We start from the raw sequence: 25189 nt of genomic DNA, 5'->3' as shown, positions 1-25189 counted from the left end.
TGGTAATTTTAGTTTGCGACTGAAAATAAACTTATTGCTATCCTTTTTTTTTAAATCCTGCTGGGAAAAATAACTTTGTTATGGCTAGTCAGAGACTCTGGAGCTTTTAAAACCCTTTTCCCCCATAGACACAATTGTTTTTATAATGCCATTTTCATATGGCGAGATTTCTTCAGAATACAACAGTCATAATATAGCAGAACTACCTGCACTATAACTGTTATTAGCTCTCATAATATTGTCTGCATTAAGAAAATATTCTCTTGGGTGCCTAGAGTCATTAAGTCATACAGCTTGGAAACAGGCCCTTCAGCCCAACATGCCCATGCTGATTAACATGTCCCATCTAAACTAGTCCCACCTGCCTGCTTTTGGTCCATATCCCTCTAAACCTATCCTATCTATGCACCTGTCTAAATGTTTCTTCAGCGTTGCGATACCTCCTCTGGCAGCTCATTCCATACACCCACCAACGTTTGTGTAAAAAAAAAAGTTGCCCTTCAGGTTCCCATTAAACCCCACTCTGGACAAAAGACTCTACGTTTACCCAATACCTACCTATTTTGTGTAAATAAAATACACAAAAAATATTTTTTTTCTGATTGTAATAATCCTCTAGTGCTTCATGAAAGGTATTACCTCATAGAAAATTCAGTCTGCCTGAAATCTGACCCTAATAATTATTTCTCAATAGATATTTCATTACAATACGCTGGAAGTATGGTGACTGTAATGAGTGATCTTTGCCTATTTTCTAACTTAATAAAATTAACTAGTGGATGTCTGTAAAAATGGAACCCGTTCGTAACTTGGGGCGGACTTTATCTAAATTTTTTTTAATCCCTTTTTAAGTGAATATACAAATGTTTCCTTACAGGCTCTGCAAGAACGAGATAACCAAATTAAGATTCTGTTGGAGCAAATTGAACAATACACCATTGAGATGAATACCAATGTTCAAATCATCGAAGATTTAAAATTGCAGCTAGAGAAAGAATCAAGTACTTGTTATTTTATATATCTTATGAAGCAAGTAACTAATATGCATGTATACAATACATCCAAAATGTCTGTAAGAATATTATGTTGAGGTTGAATCTGAAAAGGCGATAAATCGACAGATGGCTGTGGAGACCAAGTCAGTAGATATTTTTAAAGCGGAGATTGAGAGATTCTTGATTAGTATGGTGTCGGGGTTACGGGGAGAAGGCAGGGGAATGGAGTTGAGAGGAAAAGATAGATCAGCCATGATTGAATGGCAGAGTAGACTTGGTGGGCTAAATAGCCTAATTCTGCTCCTGTAATTTATGAACATGTGAATCACTGACTTGTTAAAAGCAAGATTAGAGATGTGATAGTCCGAGGTTCAAAGAGGAGCTAGAAGGAAACGCATCATAAATTGGATTGCTACAAGGAGCCTGCGAGAAATTGAGGACACGGTGGAAGGTATAGGAACAAATTACAATCAAGGTTCCATTGACTGTGGAATTTTACTTGTGTGTTAAGTGTTCGTGTGTATATTTTGGAAAATCTTGTGATTTAAGTGGATAAAGCCTGGATGATTCATAAGAACAAAACGATTTGAAAGTTTGACTTTACAAGACATTGGAAGCAGCATCTCAAATGAAATATGAACTTAAAAAAAACAACTATTTCTGGTATAGAATTTAAAAGAAATATATATCAATGTTTCTGTGAGAAGAATGCTACTTGGTCTGTTCCCCCAACGTGCGGTTGTGGGGGGGGGGGAGGCGGCATGCAGCGTCACACACACTAACTATCCCCGCACTCACGCTAATTACCCCCCTTGATATTATATTAATATTATTAATTTGCTCCTTTTACCCCATAACCACCCTATCCTATCTACTGATGCATAGCCCCCAAGTTGCAGTCACATCTAGAGAGGGGGGGGGGATAGAGAGTGAGGGCAGAGAGAGAAGGGGCAGAGACACACAGAGAGGGGCAAGAGGGAGAGGGGGTGGCGAGGAGGAGAAGAGGGAGGGTGGGTGAGAGGGGAAAGGTGGGGGTGGAGGGGAGGAGAGGGAGGGGGGGAGGGGGGGAGAGGGGAGGGGAGGGGGAGAGGTGGGAGCAGGGAGGGTGGAGGGAAGGGGGTTATGGGTGTTGTGGAGGGGAAGGGGTTTAGGGGAGGGACGGTGGGGGAGGGGATGGAGGGGAGGAGTGGGAGAAAAGGAGGAGGGAGGGGGGGGGAGAGGAGGAGGGGGGTGGAGAGGAGGAGGGGGGGAGAGGAGGGGGGGGGAGAGGAGAGGGGGAGAGGAGAGCGGGGTGAGGAGAGGCGGGCAGAGGAGAGGGTTGGGGATGAGAGGGGGAGAGGAGAGGGGGGGGGAGAGGAGAGGGGGGGGGGAGAGGAGAGGGGGGGGAGAGGAGAGGGGGGGAGAGGAGAGGGGGGGGGAGAGGAGAGGGGGGGGGAGAGGAGATGGGGGGGGGAGAGGAGAGGGGGGGGAGAGGAGAGGGGGGGGAGAGGAGAGGGGGGGAGAGGAGAGGGGGGGGAGAGGAGAGGGGGGGGGGAGAGGAGAGGGGGGGGAGAGGAGAGGGGAGGAGAGGGGGGGGAGAGGAGAGGGGGGGGAGAGGAGAGGGGGGGGAGAGGAGAGGGGAGAGGAGAGGGGGGAGATGAGAGGGGGGAGAGGAGAGAGGAGAGGGGGGGGAGATGAGAGGGGGGGGGAGAGGAGAGGGGGGGGGAGAGGAGAGGGGGGGGGAGAGGAGAGGGGGGGGAGAGGAGAGGAGAGGGGGGGAGAGGAGAGGGGGGGAGAGGAGAGGGGGGGGGGAGAGGAGGGGGGGGGGGGGGAGAGGAGAGGGGGGGAGGAGAGAGAGTGCCTTTTTATTTCAACCCAAACCCCCCAAACAACCATTTGCAGGCAGTGCTTTTTTACTTTAACCATATTTTCATTTTCAAACCACATTAAGGGTACTTACTCACAGTTGTGTGAACATGTGTTCAGTGTTATTCACAGCTCAGAGAAACGTGACCCTCTGCCTTCCTCCAGCTTGCAGACTAATTGAGGCACACCACTTCCTGGTTTTATAATCCATCCCCCCTGCCGCCAGCGGGGGCAGCAGAGAGAATGGGGAATTTTGTAAAATCATTAATATCTCTGTCATTTTTCACCGACTGGAAAAATCCTCGGCACACATGCGGCGGAGGGGGGGCTCTGAGCGAGGTGGCCAAAAATGACGACCGTAGGTGGCGGCGTTCTCTCGGAAATCGCAGCACAGATCGCCAAAACCGGTCAAGAACAGACTTTTAGTAATATAATAATAGAAGATAGATAAACATACACATATATAGATATATATATCTTAGTGAGCGTGCAGCAATTTGGCAATGTAATACATTTATGGTTTCTTCAAGATTTTCCAGTACTTAATCAGCAATCCAGAATCGGGGCACTCCAGGAAAGGCTAAAGACATCAGACCAATCTGCCCTTGAAGCAAATCGAATTGCAGAGCTTGCAGAGAAAGATGCCAAAGACAAAGACAAGGAACTGGGGGAAATGCTGATTCGTCTCAGGACATATGAATCTGTAAGTCTTTATTATTACCCAAAACATTGTGTTTTAATTTCATGGTTAAAATATTAGAAAATAGGATATGCAGTCAGAATCTTTTTTCCAGGGTAGATATGTCAAAGTCCAGAGGATGTAGATTTAAAGTGAGAGGGGAACAGTTTAAAGAAGACATGCCCGGCAAGTTTTTTTTTTTTTACATGGAGTGGTGGGTGCCTGGAACATGCTGCCAGAAGTGATGGTGGTGGAGGCTGATATGATAGTAATGGTTAAGAGGTTTTTAGGATAGATAGATAGATAGATAGATAGATAGATAGATAGATAGATAGATAGATAGATAGATAGATAGATAGATAGATAGATAGATAGATAGATAGATAGATAGATAGATAGATAGATAGATAGATAGATAGATAGATAGATAGATAGATAGATAGATAGATAGATAGATAGATAGATAGATAGATAGATAGATAGATAGATAGATAGATAGATAGATAGATAGATAGATAGATAGATAGATAGATAGATAGATAGATAGATAGATAGATAGATAGATAGATAGATAGATAGATAGATAGATAGATAGATAGATAGATAGATAGATAGATAGATAGATAGATAGATAGATAGATAGATAGATAGATAGATAGATAGCCTTTATTGTCGTCAATAAGCACGTCAATATGCAGGGATTGGAAAGATATGGATCACGTGCAGGCAGAAGAGAGTAGTTTAACTCTGCATCTAGTTTGGCACAAACATTGTGGGACAAAGGGCCTGTTCCTGTACTGTTCTATGCAATCTACAGCATTTCAGTTAATCTCTATCTATTGGGCAAATTCACCTGTTCTGAATTTCCAGGCTGAGCTGAAAGGGAAATGGGCGAGAGAATTGTTAAACTGACAACTCTAATCCTGTATTAGGGTATATGGATTGGAAAATGCTGTTGCGGAGATCAAAGAATGCAAAAACAGTATCAAAGTTCGAGATCGTCAGATTGAAGAAATGACGAAAGACATCAATTATCTTGAATTGAAGATGAATGATCTTTTGGATGAAAACGATAGCTTGCGGGAACAGTTGGGTACGTAACCATTTTGTTGGGGGTGAGCATTGGGGTTGAGCATCCCCCTTTACTTTTGCTCTATTACTAACGGGAAATTGTCGGTGCACTACTAATTGGGCGCCTGATTTGCAAAACGTAAGGATCGTTTACTTGGAATTGCCAACACAGTGTACTTCGGGTGGGCACTGTAGCGCAGCTGGTAGAGCTGTTGCCTCTCAATTCTAAAGACCCGGGTTCGAATTTGATCTTGGATGCAGTGTGTGCGGAGTTTGCCTGTGAATGTGTGGGTTTCCTCCGTCTTGCCTAGTTTCCCCCAACATCCCAAAGACGTGTGGGTTTTTAGGTTATTTGGCGTTATAAATTGTGTTGGACATGAAAAGGAAATAGTAGTCATTTAACAAATAATTCCCATTTAACACCTGATAATGCTCATACACAGTTATACGAATGGCCCTCCGGCCCAACTTGTCTATGCTGGCCAAGATGCCCATCTACGCTAGTCCCTCTTGTTTGCATTGAACCATATCTCTCTTAACCTTTCCTATCAAAACAAAAAAACTGCCATCTTAACACATCAACACAATTCAATAGCAGAGCATTCGTAACTTAATATAAACATCTGCTTTCATTATAATTGCTGGATTTCCTGCACACAAACACGTACTTATCACAATATTTGGCCATGATTTAAAATCAGTTTTGAATATTTCTTTGCAACCAGTTTATCGATATACAGCATGGAAACAGGCACTTCAGCCCATCGAGTCTATGCCGACCGTCAATCAACCGTTCAATCTAATTCTATGTTAACCCACTTTCTCATCCACTCCCTACACACTCGGGGTAATTTATAGAGGGCCAATTAACCAACAAACCTGTACATCTTTGGGCTATGGTAGGAAACCGGAGCACCCAGAAGAAGCCCATGTGGTCACAGGGAGACTAGCGCTTTAAACCACCAATGCTGTGTGAAATCCCACTTTCACATCCTCTCCCGACATACTGGGGACAATTTATAGCTGCCAAACAATCTACAAACCCGCACGTCGACAGGATGTGGGAGGAAACCAGGGCACCCGGAGGAAACCCACACATTCACTGGCAAGCTATGCAAACCCCACACAGGCTGCACCCGGGATCAGGTCTGAACCCAGTTTCTTTGGCGTTGTGAGGCAGCGGCTCTACCAGCTGCGTTACAGTGCTGCCCCAAAGTGCACTGTGTTGGCAATTCCAAGTAAACACATTCTAGTATTAACATAGTTGTGGCTTGCAATCGCCAATCTTTGCAGCAGCTATGTCGTACCCATGTTGATCTTCCAGGACCACAATTAATGTCACGGAAATCAAGTTTAATGTTTTTTTTCCCCCCTAATTCTTCAGATATTACTTAAGTAAAGTGGGCAAAAAAAAAGGTTTGACATGTTTTGCAATGGTTTACACTAAAAGTAGAATGCAAGTATACAATTAAATATTCAATGCCACAACATTTAATATTGTCACTCGATCTAATTTAAACGGCGAAGAATATTCTGTGTTATTTCTCAAAATTGCTTCTGTTGCTGAAGAACATTGGTATGAAAGTTTTGATTTCCCCATTCTAATGGAAAATGATTTGTTTTTAGGCCTTGAAGCAAAGGAATTAATTGACTTGTCTGAGTTTAAGGAGAGGAAGACCATAAAACGGCAGCAGTTTCAAGCCGAGAACCAGATCTTGCTAAAAGAGGTTGGTTACCTTATGCTAGCCTGCCTTTTGTTCGTTGGTTTCAACATATTTATTTCATTTATATCCAAACCTTTGAGGCAGCACAGTGGCATAGCGGTAGAGTTGCTTCCTTATAGCGCTATAGACCTGGGTTTGAAGCTGACTAAGGGTGCTATCTGTACGTTCCCCCTTTGACCGCATGGGTTCTCCCTGGAGGCTCCGGTTTCCTCCCACAGGGCGAAACAGTGGTGCAATGGTAGAGTTGCTGCCTTACAGAGCCAGAGACCCGGGTTCGATCCTGACTGTGGGTGCTGCCTATATGTTCTCCCCTTGACCGCAGGTGCTCCGGTTTCTTCCTACACTTCAAAGATGTACAGGTTTGTACGTTAATTGGCTTTGGTAAAGATTGTAAATTGTCACTAGTGTGTAGGATAGTGCTAGTGTAAGGGGTGATCACTGGTTGGCATGGACCTGGTGGGCCAAAGGTCCTGTTTCTGCTGTATAACACTTTATAACTTTATAACTAAACTTTATAACACTCCCAATTTCAGATTGAACGCTTGGAGGAAGAAAGACTCGTGTTGAAAAGGCAGATTCGCCAGATTGCTCGTGACAGAGGCAAGCAGACAGGTTTTGAAGGTAAGGCTTGTTTTAGTTTCTAAATGGTACATTATCAACTTCTTTAGTCATTGGAGAATTATTGTCTAAACAAAAAAGCAGAATCAATATAAAGCAGTCATTTTCAAATTAGGAACATGTAAATGGAATTGTAATTCATTGCCACAGACGGCAGAGGAGGCCAAGTCAATGCTCAAATGATCGAAGATTTTAAACTGCAGCTAGAGAAAGAATCAAGTACCTGGCAATTTGTATAAAGAAAATGACTACTATGCATGTATACAATACATCCGAAATGTCTGTAAGAATATTATGGTGAGCTTGAAACTGAAGAGGTGGTAAAATGTGTGGGGATCGCTGGTCGGCACGGACTCAGTGGGCCGAAGGGCCTGTTTCCACGCTGTATCTCTAAAATTAAAATTAAATCCACAGATGGCTGGATATTTTTAAGGGGGAGATTGACAGATTCTTGATTAGTAAGGGTGTCAGAGGTTATGGGGAGAAGGCATGGATTCGGCCCATCCAGTCTGCTCCGCGATTCAATTATGGCTGATCTATCTTTCCTTCTTAACCCCGTTCTACTGCCTTCTCCCCATAACCCCTGATGCCCTAACTAATCAAGAATCTGTCAATCTCCACATTAAAAATATCCATTGACTTGGCCTCCTCAGACGTCTGTGGCAATGAATTTGACAGATTCACCACCCTCTGATTAAAGAAATTTCTCCTCATCTCGTTTCTAAAGATACATCCTTTTATTCTGAGGCTGTACCCTCTGGTCCTAGACTCTCCCACTAATGGAAACATCCTGTCCACATCCACTCTATCCAGGCCAAAAGGAGGATGATTTGGTAATTCCCCTCTCAATTATGTTTGTAAATGTCTAAGATTGATTTAGTACATAAAATTAATGTGGGACTGTGTGCCATACACTGCAGTTTTATTGGGAAATAATCCTGCTCTTGTGAGAAGTTTGTTTCATCTTTACGGTAGGTTGTTGCCCTCCACCTAACCGTGTCCTATCACAAATCAACCCATCAGCTAATGCAATGTTACTATAAATACTGTTAAATAAAATCGTAATGTACATTTTTCAGATTTTGGATTGCTGAATCGACTGACCGATGAGGAGGCATCATCTAAAGCAACAGAACTGTTAAGTAAATCCACCCCGGATTTAAAGAGCAAGGTAATACATTATGTTGGTATTTTAATTCTAATTAATTTTATTTTAATATAGAGGTATATAAGATCACGAGAAGAATAGATACGGTAGATGCACAGAGCCTTTAACCCGGAGTAGGGGAATCAACAACCAGAGGACATAGATTTAAGGTGAAGGGAGAAAGATTTAATAGGAACCTGAGGGATAATTTTTTATACAAAGGGTGGTGGGTATGTGGAACGAGCTGCCGGAGAAGGTTGTTAAGGCAGGTACCATCACAACGTTTTAAAAACATTTGGACAAGTAGATAGACACAAAAAGCTGGAGTAACTCTGCGGGACGGGCAGCATCTCTGGAGAGAAGGAATGGGTGACGTTTCGGGTCGAGACTCTTCTTCAGACGGGCTTAGAGCAGTATGGGCCAAATGTAGGCAGGTGGGATTAGTGTAGATGGGACATTTTGGTCGGCAGGAACAAGTTGGGCCTAAGGGCCTGTTTCTATGCTGTATTACTCTATGAACTTGCTCACCCATTTCAGTGGTCATGTAAAGATAACCACATTCCTGTTTGGGTCTGTGAAGTCATATATAACCCAAACTGGTAAAGTGAAAGATTTCCGTCTCTGAAGGATATTACTAGAAGCATTCAAATTTTCACAACTATTAAATAATATAGTTTTTATCATCATCAAGACCAGATTTTTAATTTCAGACTTTACTACACTGGTTAAACTCCCGGACAGCCCTGGTAGGATTCAAATTGTATCTTTGGTTCCATCACTTTTTAAAAAACTTGCCATAGTTCCTAACCACGTGATTTCCTGAGAGAGACAAAGAAAGACATGAAAATCTCAGGTCCGTTTTGGAGAAGAGAAAAGTCAAGAATCTCTCTCCAATTTCCCCAGGTAATTCAATCAATCTTCAGCCCTTATTGATTGATTAAAAGGCGCAGCATGGAAACAGGCCCCCAGCGAGTTCACAGTTCACTCTAGTTCTATGTTATTCCACTTTCTCATCTGCTCCCTACACACTAAAGGCTATTTACAGAGGCTAATTTACCTACAAATCCGCACATCTTTGTGATGTGGGAGGAAACCGGAGCATCCGGTCGCAGGGCGAGCATACAAACTCCACTCAGACAGCATCCAAAGGCAGGATCGTACCCAGGTGTGTGGCGCTGTGAGATGGCAGCTGTATCAGCTGTGCCATTGTGCCGTCCTATGATTATAAAGTACTGTTTTGAAGCACCACTACCTTGGGTGCTTCGTCCAGGAGTGCGAAATAAAATCCAGTTGTCATTGAATAGAAACCGTTCTGCTCTCTCATTAGAGAATAGCAATGGTGAAGGAATGAGATCAAATCACCAGCCTGTTCTCAAATTTTGTTTCATCAGTAGGCAATAAGAAAGGAAAGTTGGAGATGGAAGTCAATCATCGCAAGTGTTCAGATACATGATTAAAACTAACAATATGCTCACATGAGAAAATTATTTCAAAGATATTTGTTTCTTATACAACTCTAACTCACCATTCATGAAGACATTATGATCAGCTAGCATAATTGGGACCAGTTGAGCTGGTATTACTAAAATGAGCCAGCCTCTGATATTTATCTTGGAAAGTTTTTTCTCATAATCTTAGTCCAGATTGATGCAAGAAAAATAGAAATGTAGAGCTAAGCCTAAATAATCATTGATAATTGATGAGCGTTTGAAGGCGCTGGGCCTGGAAAGTTTAGAAGAATTACGGGGGACCTCATTGAAACGTACCGAATAATTAAAGGATTGGATAGAGTGGATGTGGAGAGGATGTTTATACTAATGGGAGAGTTTAGGACTAGAGGTCATAGCCTCAGAATTAAAGGACGTTCATGTAGAAAGGAGATGAGGAATTTCTTTAGTCAGAGGATGGAGAATCTGTAGAATTCTTTGGCATAAAAGGCTGAGGCCAAGTCAATGGATATTTTTAAGGCAGAGATCGATAGATTTTTAATTAGTACGGGTGTCAGGGGTTATGGAGAGAAGGCAGGAGAACGAGGTTAGGAGGGAGAGATAGATAAGCCATGATTGAATGGTGGAGTAAACTTGACATGCCGAATAACCTAATTCTGCCCTTATCACTTATGACATGACCTTAATTCAATTTTGTAGCAATTTTTCCTGTTTCTCGAATAGTCTTATCTATTTCTAACTTACAGTATTTTTAACGTGACTAATTATATAACATATTTAGAATTTAACCTGCTCTATTTTACACAGGCCAACAGTGAATTTGATGTCAGGGCCCATGCTTTGAATCAAATGTCCAACCAGATTTCAGTTATACTTCGGAAGTCTACAATGCAGTCAGAAGATCTGCAGAGGAAGTCAAGGAATTTTCAAAGAGAGAGGGATAGTTTTATATCTTCCCAGGAGAGAAGGCAGTTTTTCCCCTTGCTGAAAGTGGCCGAACCGTTTGTAAAGAAAGATCCTGTTGAGTTACAGGCTTATCAGTATGAACAGGAAGGAGCTGCCAGGTCTCGGTCATCAATGGACATTTTGGCAAAGTTACCAGTGCCGCCAGCAAATAGTGCAGCAAAGCCACTTGTGGAAGCAGATGCCCCCACGTTTGGGAGTGCTCAGTCAGTACAGGCAATCAGTTCGACTGAGGCAGCCGAGGACCCAAAGAAAAGTACCGATCCATTAGATGATCTCATAGAGCAGTTAAGGATAGAATTATCGAGTCTTAAATCACAGGTTAGATTATTTCTACTTGTCAAAGGTTGCAAATCCAGCTAATGCTGCACAACATGCTTAATATTACCAATGTGTACGCTCGATGATAGAATACTACAGTATATTTTTACAGCTTAGATAAGTCTTTGAAAGGAGCTGTGCTCTTTATTAAATTATGTCTCGTTAAATATGTTCAAACAAATTTGGAGAAAATTCACCTCTCAATAAGTTCCTCAAATGTTACTTGGTTTACGCATCACAAAGATGGTCTTTCCCTTTTTCTGCCTAATTGTTCCCTCTGTAATGGATGCCTTGACAATTTTACTTTGAAAAATGTTTCCTTGTTTGGAAGAAGGTCTATACGTTTGGATAGGTTCATGGGTAGGAAAAGTTTGGAGAGGTAGGGGCCAAATGCAGGCTACTAGGATTAACTCGGGAAGGCACCTTGGTTGGCATGGATGAGTAGGGCCCTGCCATGTAACTCTGATCCTATATCTAACTAGAGCCAAGATATACATACAATGTATAGCTTAAAACAGAACATGCAGTCACCCTGGTCTGTGCCATCCTGACATTCCACCTTTTAGACCACCCTTTAATTTCTAATTTCCAAGGGAACGTTCCATCTATTTCATAAATATAAACTGGTATTTTTCTTGTAAAGCAGAATGCAACATCGTCAATGCCTCTATCCTATGTTTGCTGAGGGATATGTTATCCTTTTTGTATGATTTAGAATTACAGCTGTTGTCTGACCAAGGTCTGACACAAGTTTAATCTCTAACATTCCTGCTTTCCAATCTTATCTTTCTGGAAATTAAATCAAGCAGCAGACTTTTTTTCCCTGGCCTTAGTGACTTTGTACACGGGATCGCTTAAAGTAATAACAATCTATAACTACACCCTGTTTAGTTTATTATTATTATTGTCACGTGTACCAAGATAGAGTGAAAATCTTTTGTTGTGTGCTATCCAGTCAGCGAATAGGCTATACATGATTATAATCAAGCTGTCCATAGTATGCAGGATAAAGGGAATAACGTTTAGTGCAAGATAAAGACCAGTAAAGTCCAATTAAAGATGGTTCAAAGGTATCCATTGAGATAGAAGGGAGATCAGGACCACTCTCTAGTTGGTGATAGGATGGTTCAGTTGCCTGATAACAGCTGGAAAGAAACTGTCCCTGAATCTGGAGGTGGACATTTTCACACTTCTGAACCTTTTGCCTGATGGGAGAGGGGAGAAGAGGGAGTAACTGGGATAAGACTGGCCCTGGGATATCCTTTGCCTGTGTTCTTAGCAAGTCCCCCCTTATTTTTCCTCTCAAAAATATACTTTCACATTGGAATTTTTAATGAAAGCTGGGAACGGGAGCGGAAGTAAATGATTGTTACAGATCTATCACAAAGCAGGCACCGAGCAATTGTATTTCACGTCGACCTATCTTGAGTGTATGCTCAAAGCAAACTTCAGTCCAGATACATAGGAGTCCTCACAAAGGAGCTGGATCTGTCATTAAAAATGTGATGAGCTAATGTTGCAATGCTTTTCTGGGAATTGACCTGTATTCTAAATGATTTAATGCATCTCTAGAATCGTCAGTTACGCAAAGATTTACTAAACAAGGAAGGAAAACATCAGGATGCAGAATTTGAGGTTGCCGAACTCAACAAACAAATGATTAAGGTACTACAAGACGAGCAAGATTAGGAACGCGGGAAGCTGTTTGAATGTTGTATCGCATGGTATTGCTACGAGGGGCGGTGGTTTTCTGACTATATGCCATTGGAACGAGTGATAGGGACAGCTCCCATTTGAAATATGCGGATGATAGTTGATGGGCAGTAGTGAATTACTCCAGCACTGTGTCTTGTTTTTTGGTTATAAACTGCATGACTAAAGTTTTAGACTTTACTTTAGAATTTGGACTTTAGAGATACAGCGTGGAAATAGGCCCTTTGGCCCACCGAATCCGCGCTGACCAATGATCACCCCGTACACTAACATTATCCTACACACTAGGGATAATTTACAATTTTACAGAAGCCAATTAACCTTCAAGACTGAAGGTAGACACAAACTGCTGGAGTAACTCAGCGGGACAGGCAGCATCTCAGGAGAGAAGGAATGGGTGATCTTTCGGGTCGAACCCCTTCTGCAGACGGATGTCAGGGGAGTGGGCAGTACAGAGATAAAATGTAGTCCGAGAAAGTAAGACTGGTAGAACTGGGAAGAGGGAGGGGATGGAGAGAGATGGAAAGCAAGGGATACCACAACCTCATCATTACTAAAACCCACTACCTCATCATTACTAAAAACTTCAAGCAGCCCTCGCTTTCCCTCTATCCCATTCCCAGTTTTCCCACCAGTCTTACTGTTTCCGACTAATTTTTATCTCTGTGCCGCCCACTCCCCTGACATCAGTCTGCAGAAGTGTCTCGACCCGAAACGTCACTCATTCCTTCTCTCCAGAGATGCTGCCTGTCCCGCTGAGTTTCTCCAGCAGTTTGTGTCTACCTTCGATTTAAACCAGCATCTGCAGTTCTTTCCTACCCAACCTACAAGACTGCTTGTCTTTGGAGTGAGGGAGGAAACCGGAGCACCCTTGAGAAAATCCACTCGGAGACAGGGAAAACGTACAAACTCTGTACAGACAGCATCCGGAGTCAGGATAGATCTCGGGTCTCAAGGCGCTGTGAGGCAGTAACGCTATCGCTGCTCCACCGTGCCACCAGCTCAAGTGATGTGAAATCCTGTTGCAGGGTTCAGCCTACTAAAATTCAATTGTGTTTAGATTAGATCTGACAATTAATTGCAGTAAATCTCTGAAACGTGCATTAATTCCTTTTGTAATTCATTTTTGGATTATTGAAATTCTGTGCAGAATAGGCCACGGACTTGGTATGCACTACCTAGTCGGATAGCCTGAGAGGGCAGATACCTGGGTGCAGGAAGGGGAAGGCAATTGGGACGAAATGGTTAGCACAACGGGGCAGAAGAAGTGAATGGGTTCTAAGAGTGAAACCGCAAGGGACCTGAACTAGCCAAGAAAACTACTGATTCCTTCAACAAAGAAACCATTTGAAGAAATAAAGAACTGCAGATGCTGGTTTACACCAAAGATAGACACAAAGTGCTGGAGTAACTCTGCAGGTCAGGCAGAATCTTTGGAGAGAAAGGATAGGTGACGTTACGGGCCGAGATCAGTCTGAAGAAGGGTCCTGACCAGAAACGTCACCCATCCGTTTACTCCAGAGATGCTGCCTAACCCACTGATTTACTCCAGCACTTTGTCAACCCTTTGAAGAAGTTTGGTGGATGAAAATAATTAAAGTCAATTGATAATTAATACACAAAAACATGCCAAAGGTTTATATTTACTGTTGCAACAGCCTTCTCCACCTTTGTGTCCATTCCTCCTGTGCCTCTTTATCTGGCTCTTTTTCTTGGGCTGGGCAATTTTAGTGGCTTAGATCCAGTATAAATAAAAGCACGTGTAGAGGGAAGTGACAAGTATATTTCTGCAAACTTGAGATACCTTTGATTTACTGACAACTAAATGGATTTAATTTTGCCTCGTTCTCTAGCATGAATATATTTCCAAGGAACTGGAAGCAAGAGAGAAGGAGTTGGAACAAAGGAGGACTGAAAATGCTGAGCTTCAAGCAAAATGTAAGCCCTTTTCATTTGTTGAAGTGCATAAAAATAATTTTTCAGAGCGGGTTTACGAAAAAACGCAGATAACGTCTTGTTTGAATTGCTGAATCCTCGGTTAGTACCCAATAGTAAATAATGCACTGTATTTAAGTTTGATGTGTAACTGTTAATACAGCATGAGCAACGTCACAAAGGACAGTTTTAGTTTAATTTAGTTTTTTCTTTAGTTTAGATTAGTTTATTTGGCATGTGTACCAAGGTACAGTGAAAAGTACTGTTTTTGTTGTGTGTTATCCAGTCAGTGAAAAGTCTATACACAACTACAATTCGGCCATCCACAGTGTACAGATACAGGATAAAGAGAATAATTTTAGTGCAAGGTAAAGTCCATTCAAAGATAGTCCGAGTGTCTCCCGTGCGGTAGATGGTACCTCAGGACCATTCCCTGCAATTCCAGAAACCAGGGGGTGCAATCCTCTTTCAGATGAGGGTGTTAAACCAAAGCCACATCTCTCAGTCACAGATATAAAAGATTCTTGCCAGGAAACAGGATTGCGCGCAGTGCTATAAAATACTGTGTAGGAAGGAACCTGCAGATGCTGGTTTATACCGAAGATGGACACAAAATGTTAGAGTAACTCGCCGGGTCAGGCAGCATCTGTGGAGAAAATGAATAGGTGATGTTTCGGGTCAAAATCCATCTTCAGACTGAACTGATATGTGAAGGTCTGGCTTCTTAATGGGAGCTTTTAAGAACACATGAGTGCAGTCTATGGCAGCTGCTGTTATGGGAGGCTCCTGCAGTTGAAAAAATACTGCATTGTTTGTGAGGCACTTTGGGATGTACTGAAATCATGAAAGATTTTGTTAAAATACAGTTTTATTTTACGTTGTTAGAAATGCCTCAGGATTTAGAATCTGCAACTCTGCCAGGAGTTCAGTTCCTTTTCTGTTCTGTTCACTTGCGACCACCGTCTTGCTGCCTGTGCCCCCGATCTGCCGATGAAGGGATTATTTTAATAAAGAACTTGCCTTTGGAAGTCACGGATATGATATAGGCGACGTTTCGGTCGCTTATATCTGTAGTGTGAAAGGGTAACAACCCGAAACATCACCTATTCCTTTTCCCCAGAGATGCTGCCAGACCTGCTTAGTTACTCCAACACTCTGTGTCTATCTTTGGTGTAAAGCAGCATCTGCAATTCCTTTCTACGCATGGATTGAAGTATATGGATTTCAGCAAGGCATTTGACAAGGTTCACATGGTTGGCTGTTCTGGAGGGAATAGCTTTAAGGTGAAGGGGGAAAGATTTAATAGGAACCTGAGGGACAACTTTTTATCCCAAGGGTGAAAACCATGTATCAGTAGGGTTTAGCGATGCCAACCGTATCTGGCGGGAAACTGATGGAGTAATGTTGGTTACAGTAAATGAACTGCAAGAAGAAAATAAGAAGTTTGAACTAGGCATGAAAGAAATCTTGCAAGCTGTGAAGGACACGCAAGTGGAATCTATTCCTAAAGGAGGACAAGAAATCCTGAGATTGGAAAGTTTGGAAAGCCTCATTTCTGTAAGTAGCATCATTCTTCTTGAGTTCTACTTTCATTGATTTTGTTTCACTTTGTGCATTAGTGCATGAAAGGGCCATTAAAACACATTCCTGAGAGCCAACAAATGGACCCTTATTATAATGTGAAGTAAACAAACTCGCTCTTCATCAATCTCCCTTCCATTCTTCTCTGTCCAGGGCTAATTTTTTTCTCAATCTCATTGTTCCCTATCAGTTTTTGATAGACAAGCTTTTTTTGGGAATGTATTATCACTACGGAGGAACCAGAGGATTTAGCTATCATGAACTTTCAAAAGGCATTTGAAGTTGTACTAACCTACCTTCCTGATCTCTCGGTGGCTCAGCACTTCAACTCCCAGCACTTCAGCTCCCCCTCCCATTCCGAATCCGACCTTTCTGTCCTGGGCATCCTCCATGGCCAGAGTGAGCACCACCGGAAATTGGAGGAGCAGCACCTCATATTTCGCTTGGGCAGTTTATACCCCAGCGACATGAACATTGACTTCTCCAATTTCCGGTAGCCCTCATTGTCTCCTCCCCTTCTCAGCTCTCAGCCCTCTGGCTCCTCCTCAACCTTTCTTCTTCCCGCCCCCCCACCCTACATCATTCTGAAGAAGGGTTTTAGCCCGAAACGTTGCCTATTTCCTTCGCTCCATAAATGCTGCCGCACCTGCTGAGTTTCTCCAGCACTTTTGTTTACCATCTGCAGTTCCTTCTTAAACTTAGTGATGTAATGTGTTGTGCAGAGTTCCCTTTCTTTGCCGGCTGCAGCTTTTTTCAATCAGTGCGTATGTAAAACATATCACGAGTACAGCACAGGAACAGGTCTTTCGGCCCACAAAGCCTACGCTGAACATGGTGTCAAGATAAACTAATTTCATCTGTCTGCACGTGATCCGTATCCCACCATTCCCCGCATATCCATGCAGCTATCTACAAACTTTAAAAGCCACTATCGTATCTGCCTCCACCATTACCCCTGGCAGCGTTTCAGGCACACACCACCGCTGTGTTTCTTAAAAAAAAACAACTCGCCCTGCACATTTCCCTCTAACTTTGTCCCTCTCACCTTAAAACTATGCACTCTAGTCTTTGACATTTCAGCCTGCGGAGAAAGATTCTGACTGTCTTTCCTCTCACAATTTTATATACTTCTATTTGGTCTCCCCTCAAATTCTGTGCTCCAGAGAAAACAGTCCACGTATATCCGAAGGCAGGCACAAAATAGCGGGAGTAACTCATTGGATCAGGCAGCATCTCAGTCTGAAGAAGGGTCTTGACCTGAAACGTCCCCCATTCCTTTTCTCCAGGAATGCTACCTGACCCGCTGAGTTACTCCAGCTTTTTGTGTCTGCTTTCGGTTTAAACCAGCACCTGCAGTTCCTCCATAGACACCAAGTATGTCCAACCTCTCCTTCTATCTAATAATAGTTTTGAGTCTTGGTTCAAAACTAAAGAGTTGAATTTCAGAAGTGAGTTGCATTTTGCATCAAGGTCATACTTGACTGAATATGGCATCGGGGAGTCCTGGTAAAATTAAAGTAAATATGCGTCATGGGGACAGCTCCGATAGTTTGGATTGTTGAAGGCCAATTGTCCTAGCCCCAGGTTGTCACTACGGATGTTACTTGGTAATGTCCTGGACCCAACCACTTGTGCTGTTTCTTCAATAACCTTCCTTCCCTAATAAAATCAGAAATGAAGTTAGTTGCCAATAGTTTACAATGTTTAATCAGGCAAAATGGTGCCGGAAACGTGACGACTCATGTATACTCTCTCAGTGTAATCTACTATTCCTGCACTCTCGTTCTTCAGTATCATTGGGCCTATGATTTTTACTGAACTGTATGCAAAAAGGATACTTCAATGTCACAGGTACACGTGACAACAAAGCACCATTGAATCAATGAAACACCATCCAATCCAGGCAGAATTCTGGTAAAACTTTTTCTTGCGTATGGCGTGCACAGCCTAAAGTTGGAGAACAACTTGTTCTATTTGATTGTGCACGCCAGGTTGATTGCATTCATCGAAACAGGGCGGACCACGTGAAGGTTGCAATCTCCCACCCCTCTGGTAAAACTCTTCTGCACCTCCTCTGTATTGTGGTGACCCTTGTTCAAGGTGACTTTGTCCTGTTATCCTGGTTTGAAATATGGTGTTGTGGTAATAAAGTTGTGCCAAATGTTGTTTCAGGTAATTGAGGCAAAGAACACCGCAGGGAAACAAGTTGTCAATGTCCACATGAAAGCTCAACTGGATCAACTGATGGGGAGAAACGAGGAACTCCGACAGGAACTCAAAGAGACTCGAAAGGAGGCTGGCGTCACTGGCAATCAGCTGTCGAAAGCCAATGAAAGGGTCTGTACACGGGGTGAACCAGTGCGATTTACTGTTTTGGATATTCAAATGAATTCAGGGAATTATAATTCCATTAGCTTGCTAGTTCAGTTCAGTTTAGTTTAATTTATTATTGTCACGTGTACAGTGAAAAGCTTTTTGCGTGCTATCCATTCAGCGAAAGATAATACGTGATTACAATCAAGCCATCTACAGTGCACAGATACAGGATAAATGTTATAGGGTTTAGGGGAAGATAAAGACCAGTAAAGTTTGATTAAAGATCATTCGAATATCTCCACTGTGGAAGATGGGAAGTCCATACCGCTCTCTAGTTGGTGAGAGGACAGTTCAGTTGTCTGGTATCTGCTGGGAAGAAACTGTCCCTGAAATGGAAGTGTGCTTTTTCACATTTTTGTACCTTATGCTTGATCGGAGGGGGATTACCGGGGTCAGACTGATGGTCAACATCGACAACTCTCTGGAATTTCTTGCGGTCTTGGATGGCGCTGTTCCCAAACCATGCCATTGATGCATCCCAATAAAATGCTTTGTATGGCTCATCTGCAGAAGTTGGTCAGGGTTGTTGGGGACCTGCCAAACTTCCTAAGCCATCTAAGGAAGTAGAGGCGTTGGTGTGCTATTGGCCATTGCTTCGATTAGGCTGGTCCAGGACAGATTGCTGGTGATAATAAGTTGAGGGTCCAGCCTGAAGGGTTCTCCATCCACCGCATGGACCGTACCCTGGCATCTGGGAAAGGGAGAGGAGGGGGCGTCTGCCTCATGGTCAACTCTGCGTGGTGTTCCGACGTGGCAGTCCTGTCCAACTCCTGCTCTCCACACCTCGAACATCTGGCGGTGGTGCCGTCCCTTCTACCTCCCGAGAGAATCCACCTCCGTTATCCTGACCGCGGTCTACATCCCACCCCAGGCAGACGTCCGTCTGGCACTGGAGGAGCTGCACACCATGGTCAACAAACACCAGACGTCTTACCCCGAGGCATTTACCACCATTGCTGGGGACTTCAATAAGGCGAACCTCAAGAAATCACTCCCCAACTTCCACCAACATGTCTCCTGCTGCACCAGAGGACCTAACACCCTCGACCACTGCTACACCACCATCAAGAATGCCTATCGTTCTATCCCTCGCCCTCACTTCGGTAAGTCCGACCATACCGCGGTGCTGCTTCTTCCTGCCTACAAGCAGCAATTAAAGAGCGCACCCCCAGAAGTGAGGACAGCACAGAGCTGGTCGGGGGGGGCAGAAGAACAACTCCAGGACTGTTTGGAGTCTGTAGACTGGGCAATGTTCAAGGACTCGGCAACGGACTTGAACGAATATGCCACAGTCGTTACAGACTTCATAAAAAAATGTGTGGAGGACTGCATCCCTACAAAAACCTTCCGAGTGTTTCCCAATCAGAAACCTTGGATGAACTTTGAGATCCGCACTCTCCTGAAGTCCAGACACAGGGCATTCACATCCAACGATACAGTGGCCTACATGAAGACCAGATACGACTTGGTAAGGCCATCAAAAAGGCCAAAAGGGACTTCTGCTCCAAACTGGAGGACGAGACAGATGTTCGGCAGCTGTGGCAGGGTCTGAATGCAATCACCTCCTACAAGGCAAAACCAGGAGGCAGCTCGAATGCCGGTGTAACATCACTCCCTGACGAGCTCAATGCGTTTTACGCACGCTTTGACAGGGAGAATACTGATGTGCCTTCCCGATCCCCCATTCGCTGTGATGGCATTTCAGTCTCAGTCACAGAGGCCGATGTCAGGAAATCCTTCAGGGGGGTGAACCCCCGAAAAGCACCTGGACCTGATGGTATACCCGGCCGTGTTCTAAAAACCTGTGCGGACCAACTGGCGGGAGTTTTTACGGACATTTTCAACCTCTCACTTCTGAGGTCTGAGGTCCCCACCTGCTTTAAAAGGGCATCAATTATACCGGTGCCCAAGAAGAGTAAGGTGACGTGCCTCAATGACTATCGACCAGTGGCACTAACGCCGGTGGTGATGAAGTGCTTTGAGAGGTTGATCATGGAGCAAATCAACTCCTACATCGACAAAAACCTGGACCCACTGCAGTTCGCGTACCGCCACAACAGATCAACGGTGGATGCGATCTCGCTGGCCCTCCACTCCGCACTGGACCACTTGGACAACAAAAACTCATATGTCAGGCTGTTATTCATTGATTACAGCTCGGCATTTAACACAATCATCCCCTCCAAACTGGTTACCAAACTCGCAGAACTGGGTCTCTGCGCATCCCTCTGCAACTGGATCCTCGACTTCCTCGTCCACAGACCACAGTCTGTTCGTATTTGGTGGAAATGTGTCAGCCTCAATAACAATCAGCACGGGAGCACCTCAAGGCTGCGTGCTCAGCCCCCTGCTGTACTCACTCTATACCCATGACTGCGTAGCGAACCACAGTGCGAACTCCATCATCAAGTTCGCTGACGACACCACTATTGTGGGGTGTATCACTGATGGGGATGAGTCAGAGTACAGAAGAGAGATCGAGCAACTGTCCATATGGTGCCAGCGCAATAACCTGGCCCTGAACACCAGCAAAACCAAGGAACTGATTGTGGACTTTGGAAGGAGTAGGAGGGGGACCCACAGCCCCATTTATATCAACGGGTCGATGGTTGAAAGGGTCAAGAACTTCAAATTCCTGGGGGTGCACATCTCTGAAGATCTTTCCTGGTCCGAGAACACTAACGCAATTATCAAAAAAGCTCATCAGCGCCTCTACTTCCTGAGAAGATTACGGAGAGTCGGATTGTCAAGGAAGACTCTCTCTAACTTCTACAGGTGCACAGTCGAGAGCATGCTGACCGGTTGCATCGTGGCTTGGTTCGGCAATTTGAGCACCCTGGAGAGGAAAAGACTACAAAAAGTAGTAAACACTGCCCAGTCCATCATCGGCTCTGACCTTCCTTCCATCGAGGGGATTTATCGCAGTCGCTGCCTCAAAAAGGCTGGCAGTATCATCAAAGACCCACACCATCCTGGCCACACACTCATCTCCCTGCTACCTTCAGGTAGAAGGTACAGGAGCCTGAAGACTGCAACAACCAGGTTCAGGAATAGCTACTTCCCCTCAGCCATCAGGCTATTAAACCTGGCTCGGACAAAACTCTGATTATTAGCAACCACTTTCTGTTATTTGCACTACCAGTTTATTTATTCATGTGTGTATATATTTATATCATGGTATATGGACACATTTATCAGTTTTGTAGTAAATGCCTACTATTTTCTGTGTGCTTAAGCAAAGCAAGAATTTCATTGTCCTATACAGGGACACATGACAATAAACTCACTTGAACTTGAAGAAAGTAAGTCCACAAGTGACATTGTAGCCATCTGAAGGAAGATCGTGATCTTGGCAATCTGTACAGCATGAGATGACAATCACAAGCAGTACTGATCTCATGCACAGTCATATGAATGTGCCCTATAAGCACAGTTTATCTTAATGACTTCCCCTACCTCTTTGGAAGCCAATTAACCTACAAACCCACACATCTTTGGAATGTGGGAGCACCCAGAGAAAACCCACAGGGTCATAGGGAGAACGGGCAAACTCCATACCAACAGCACCCGCAGTCAGGATCGAACCAGGGTCTCTGGCACTGTAAGGCAGCAACGCCAACGCTGCATCACTGCCGCCTGTAGTACGAGGCCTGTGTACGTAGAAGAGTGCAATGCAGGAACAGGTTCTCAGCTTAAAACGTCTGTGCCAAACACAATGCCAATTTAAACTAATCCCAACTGACTACATGGTCAGTGTCCCATGCCTGTCTGTTCATGTGCCTGTCCAAATGCCCTTTCAAAGTTGAAACAAGGAACTGCAGATGTTGGTTCACAATAAAAGGACACAAAGTGCTGGAGTAACTCAGCGGCTCAGGCAGCATCCTTGAAGGACAAAGATAGGTGATATTTTGTGTCAGGACCCTTCTTCAGTTTGATTTCGATGTGGTGAAGGGAGGAGAAACAGAAAGAAAGCTGGAAGAGGGAAGGGGCAGGACAAAGCCTGGTTCGAGAAGGTCGATACAGGTGAGGTGAGGTAAATGGTTGGATCAGTCCAATGAAGGGTCCCAAGATGAAACGTCACCTATCCATGTTCTCCAGAGATGCTTCCTAATCCACTGAATTACTCCAGCACCTTGTGCTTTTTAAATGTTGCTCTTGCACCTGCTTTACCACCTGCGAGTTCCTGGCACTAACCACACTCTCAGTATAAACTAAACTTCCCCTTCTTTCATCCTAAAGCTATGGCCTCTAGTATTTGACATTTCCACCCTGGGGAAAAAGACTCTGATAACTGAGTGGCGCTGCGGTAGAGCTGCTCCCTCACAATGTCAGAGACCCGGGTTCGATCCTGACTGCTGGTGCTGTCTGTACAGAGTTTGTACTTTCTCTTTGTGACCGTGTGGGTTTTCTCCGGGTGCTCCGGTTTCCTCCCACATTCCAAAGACTTGTAGGTTAATTGGCCTCGGTAAATTGTCCTTCGTGTGTAGGATAGATCTAGTGTAGGGGGTGTGGACACGATGGGCTGATGGGCTTGGCTCCACGTAGTATCTCTAAGCTAAACTAAACAAAGAGATCAATAAATGCTGCCACTTTTACCAAAACCCGTCTCGTACAGTGAATTTTATTTTAAAAAAACTATCTGAAACTTCTATTGAAGAACTTATTTGGTTTTCAGATTACTCATCTGGAAGGTGAAACAACTATATTACGTCGATCAGGTGGATGTAATGTTCAGTTCCAAACTCTCATTTTACCACAAGGAATGGCAGCTTCGAGTACCGATGTTATCAACGCTCTCAATGAATATTTGATGCAACTCCTCCAGGTACACCGATTTTAACAGTTACATTCTGTGAACACTTATACAAGTCAGATTTAATGCAAGTTGGAATCACCATCCCCATTCCCTGCCTGAAATAACTCAATATGTCAAAAGAAGGGTCTTAACCTGAAACGTCACCTGTCCATTTTCTCCAGAGATGCTGCCTGGCCCGCTGAGAAACTCTACCAGCTGCACCACTGTGTTGCCAAATGTAAAACTGTTCTCGTTTTTTTTTAACTTATGACTTAGGAAATCTCAAATAAAGAGGAGGAGGAAAATAAACTAAGGGAGGCAGCCGAAGACCACAAACGCAAGTTTGCAGTAATTCGTCATCAGCAGGGCCTGCTGTATAAAGAATATCAAAGGTATCAGCATAGAATGCGCCTGTCATTATCTTTATCTTGAAGTAGGCTTGATTATTTACACTATACAAAATTGGTAGAATAATTAATTATTTTAATTAAAACGTGCTCTTCAAAAACCACCAATAAAATCTAGAATTTGCAATGATGATTATTATGTAATTAAAATACTTTTAAAATATTTGTGATCCTAGGTGCTGTGGATGCTAGTTTAGAAAGAAAGACACAAAGTGCAGGAGGCGCCCCAAATGTCACCTGTCCCTCTGCCCAGCGATTCTGTCTGTCCCAATGAGTTACTCCAGCGCTTTGGGTCAGGTACCACTACAAAGGGCGATCACGGTGGCGCAGCGGTAGAGTTGCTGCCTTACAGCGAATGCACCCGGGTTCGATCCTAGCTACGGGTGCTGTCTGTACGGAGTTTGTCCGTTCTCCCCGTGATCTGCGTGGGGTTTCTCCGAGATCTTCGGTTTCCTCCCATGCTCCAAAGACGTACAGGTTTGTAGGTTAATTGGCTTGGTAAATGTAAAAATTGTCCCTAGTGGGTGTAGGTTGGGCTAAGTTACTCCACACTTTGTGTTTAAAAAAAAAAATGTTGCTCTACTATTATATTTAAAATCCCATTCACAGATTTATTAAAGATAATGAGGCTGATGAATTTATTCTGTCGATGTCACTTCTATGACGGCTGCTCGTAGCATTGTCCCTCTGCCTATATTAATTTTCACTGGCAACTTGTCCAGGGGTGAGGCCTGAAGGCTACACCACGACATGGTAGGGAATCCCACCCAGACGAGCTTTTCCATCGGTTATTCCGGATTAATTCGCCAGGCTTTCACCAATCGCTCCAAGTGTCACAGCCCGGGATGCTGGACTTGGTTGCTGTTCTGGAAGCTAGAGAGAGTATGAAAAGAAGAATGGTAGATTTGTTAAAAAGTTCCAAAACTTTGAAGCCAAATGAATTATGAAGGCTGAGAAGGACACAGCACCAAGACAGCAAATGCCACACGCACCCTCTAGGAACTGAAGCTGGAGCAGAGATTTCCATTAGTGTAAAAAATTGTCTGAAAATAATGATTGCTTTTTATGATGATTGAGTTTATTCTCTTTATCCTGTACAGTATCTGTAAACTGTGGACAGCTTCTTTGTAATCACGTATATCTTTGCTGACTGGATTGCACGCAGCAAAAAAGCTTTTCACTGAACCTCGGTACACGTGATAATAATAAACTAAACTATTGTTATATACAGTGAAAGGGAATCCTGGCAGAAAGATATGGAAAGAATTGAAGAGGAAAATAAAAAGTTTGAAGATTCAAAGGATCAAGATCGTATAAAAATTGAAGAGTATAATGTAAGTGTTACTTCAACTACTATAAGTCAATGCACAATTAATTTAAAAAGTAAATGAAATGTCTCGAGTAAACTAAAGAGAAGATAACTTGCATTATTTGTACACAGCACAGGTCAGAGTTTTATTTTGTATACTTGGGCAGAAAACAAATTGCTGGAGAAACATAGCAGGCCAGGCAACATCTGTGGAGGAAAGTCTGAATAAGGGGCCAAACATGAAATGTTCTCTGTCTATTTC

The 25189-nt window shown here is 43.6% G+C and overlaps 1 protein-coding gene across 6 annotated transcripts in view; it reads left to right on the top strand.

Moving 5' to 3' along the window:
* cep290 (centrosomal protein 290) overlaps positions 1-25189 on the top strand; it is a 91338-nt gene that overhangs the window by 14076 nt on the left and 52073 nt on the right. For 4 of the 6 annotated variants that reach the window (XM_033038003.1, XM_033038006.1, XM_033038004.1 and 1 more), the window contains exons 1-12: positions 3414-3543; positions 4452-4612; positions 6217-6317; positions 6848-6935; positions 8012-8103; positions 12384-12476; positions 14378-14462; positions 15874-16016; positions 18213-18377; positions 23092-23241; positions 23488-23603; positions 24850-24952. In XM_033038003.1, the coding sequence (XP_032893894.1) occupies positions 3536-3543; positions 4452-4612; positions 6217-6317; positions 6848-6935; positions 8012-8103; positions 12384-12476; positions 14378-14462; positions 15874-16016; positions 18213-18377; positions 23092-23241; positions 23488-23603; positions 24850-24952 (1305 nt within the window). In that variant the 5' untranslated portion in view covers positions 3414-3535. Of the gene's footprint in view, positions 1-877; positions 1002-3370; positions 3545-4450; positions 4613-6216; positions 6318-6847; positions 6936-8011; positions 8104-12383; positions 12477-14377; positions 14463-15873; positions 16017-18212; positions 18378-23091; positions 23242-23487; positions 23604-24849; positions 24953-25189 lie in introns of those variants that run through there. The other 2 variants (XM_033038007.1, XM_033038005.1) reach the window with 2 other exon arrangements.

This window comes from Amblyraja radiata, chromosome 19 (genome assembly GCF_010909765.2).
Source record: "Amblyraja radiata isolate CabotCenter1 chromosome 19, sAmbRad1.1.pri, whole genome shotgun sequence".
Taxonomy (NCBI): Eukaryota; Metazoa; Chordata; class Chondrichthyes; order Rajiformes; family Rajidae; genus Amblyraja; species Amblyraja radiata.
The sequence above is the reverse complement of the archived record's forward strand: the minus strand, read 5'-3'. Positions and strand labels throughout refer to the sequence as shown.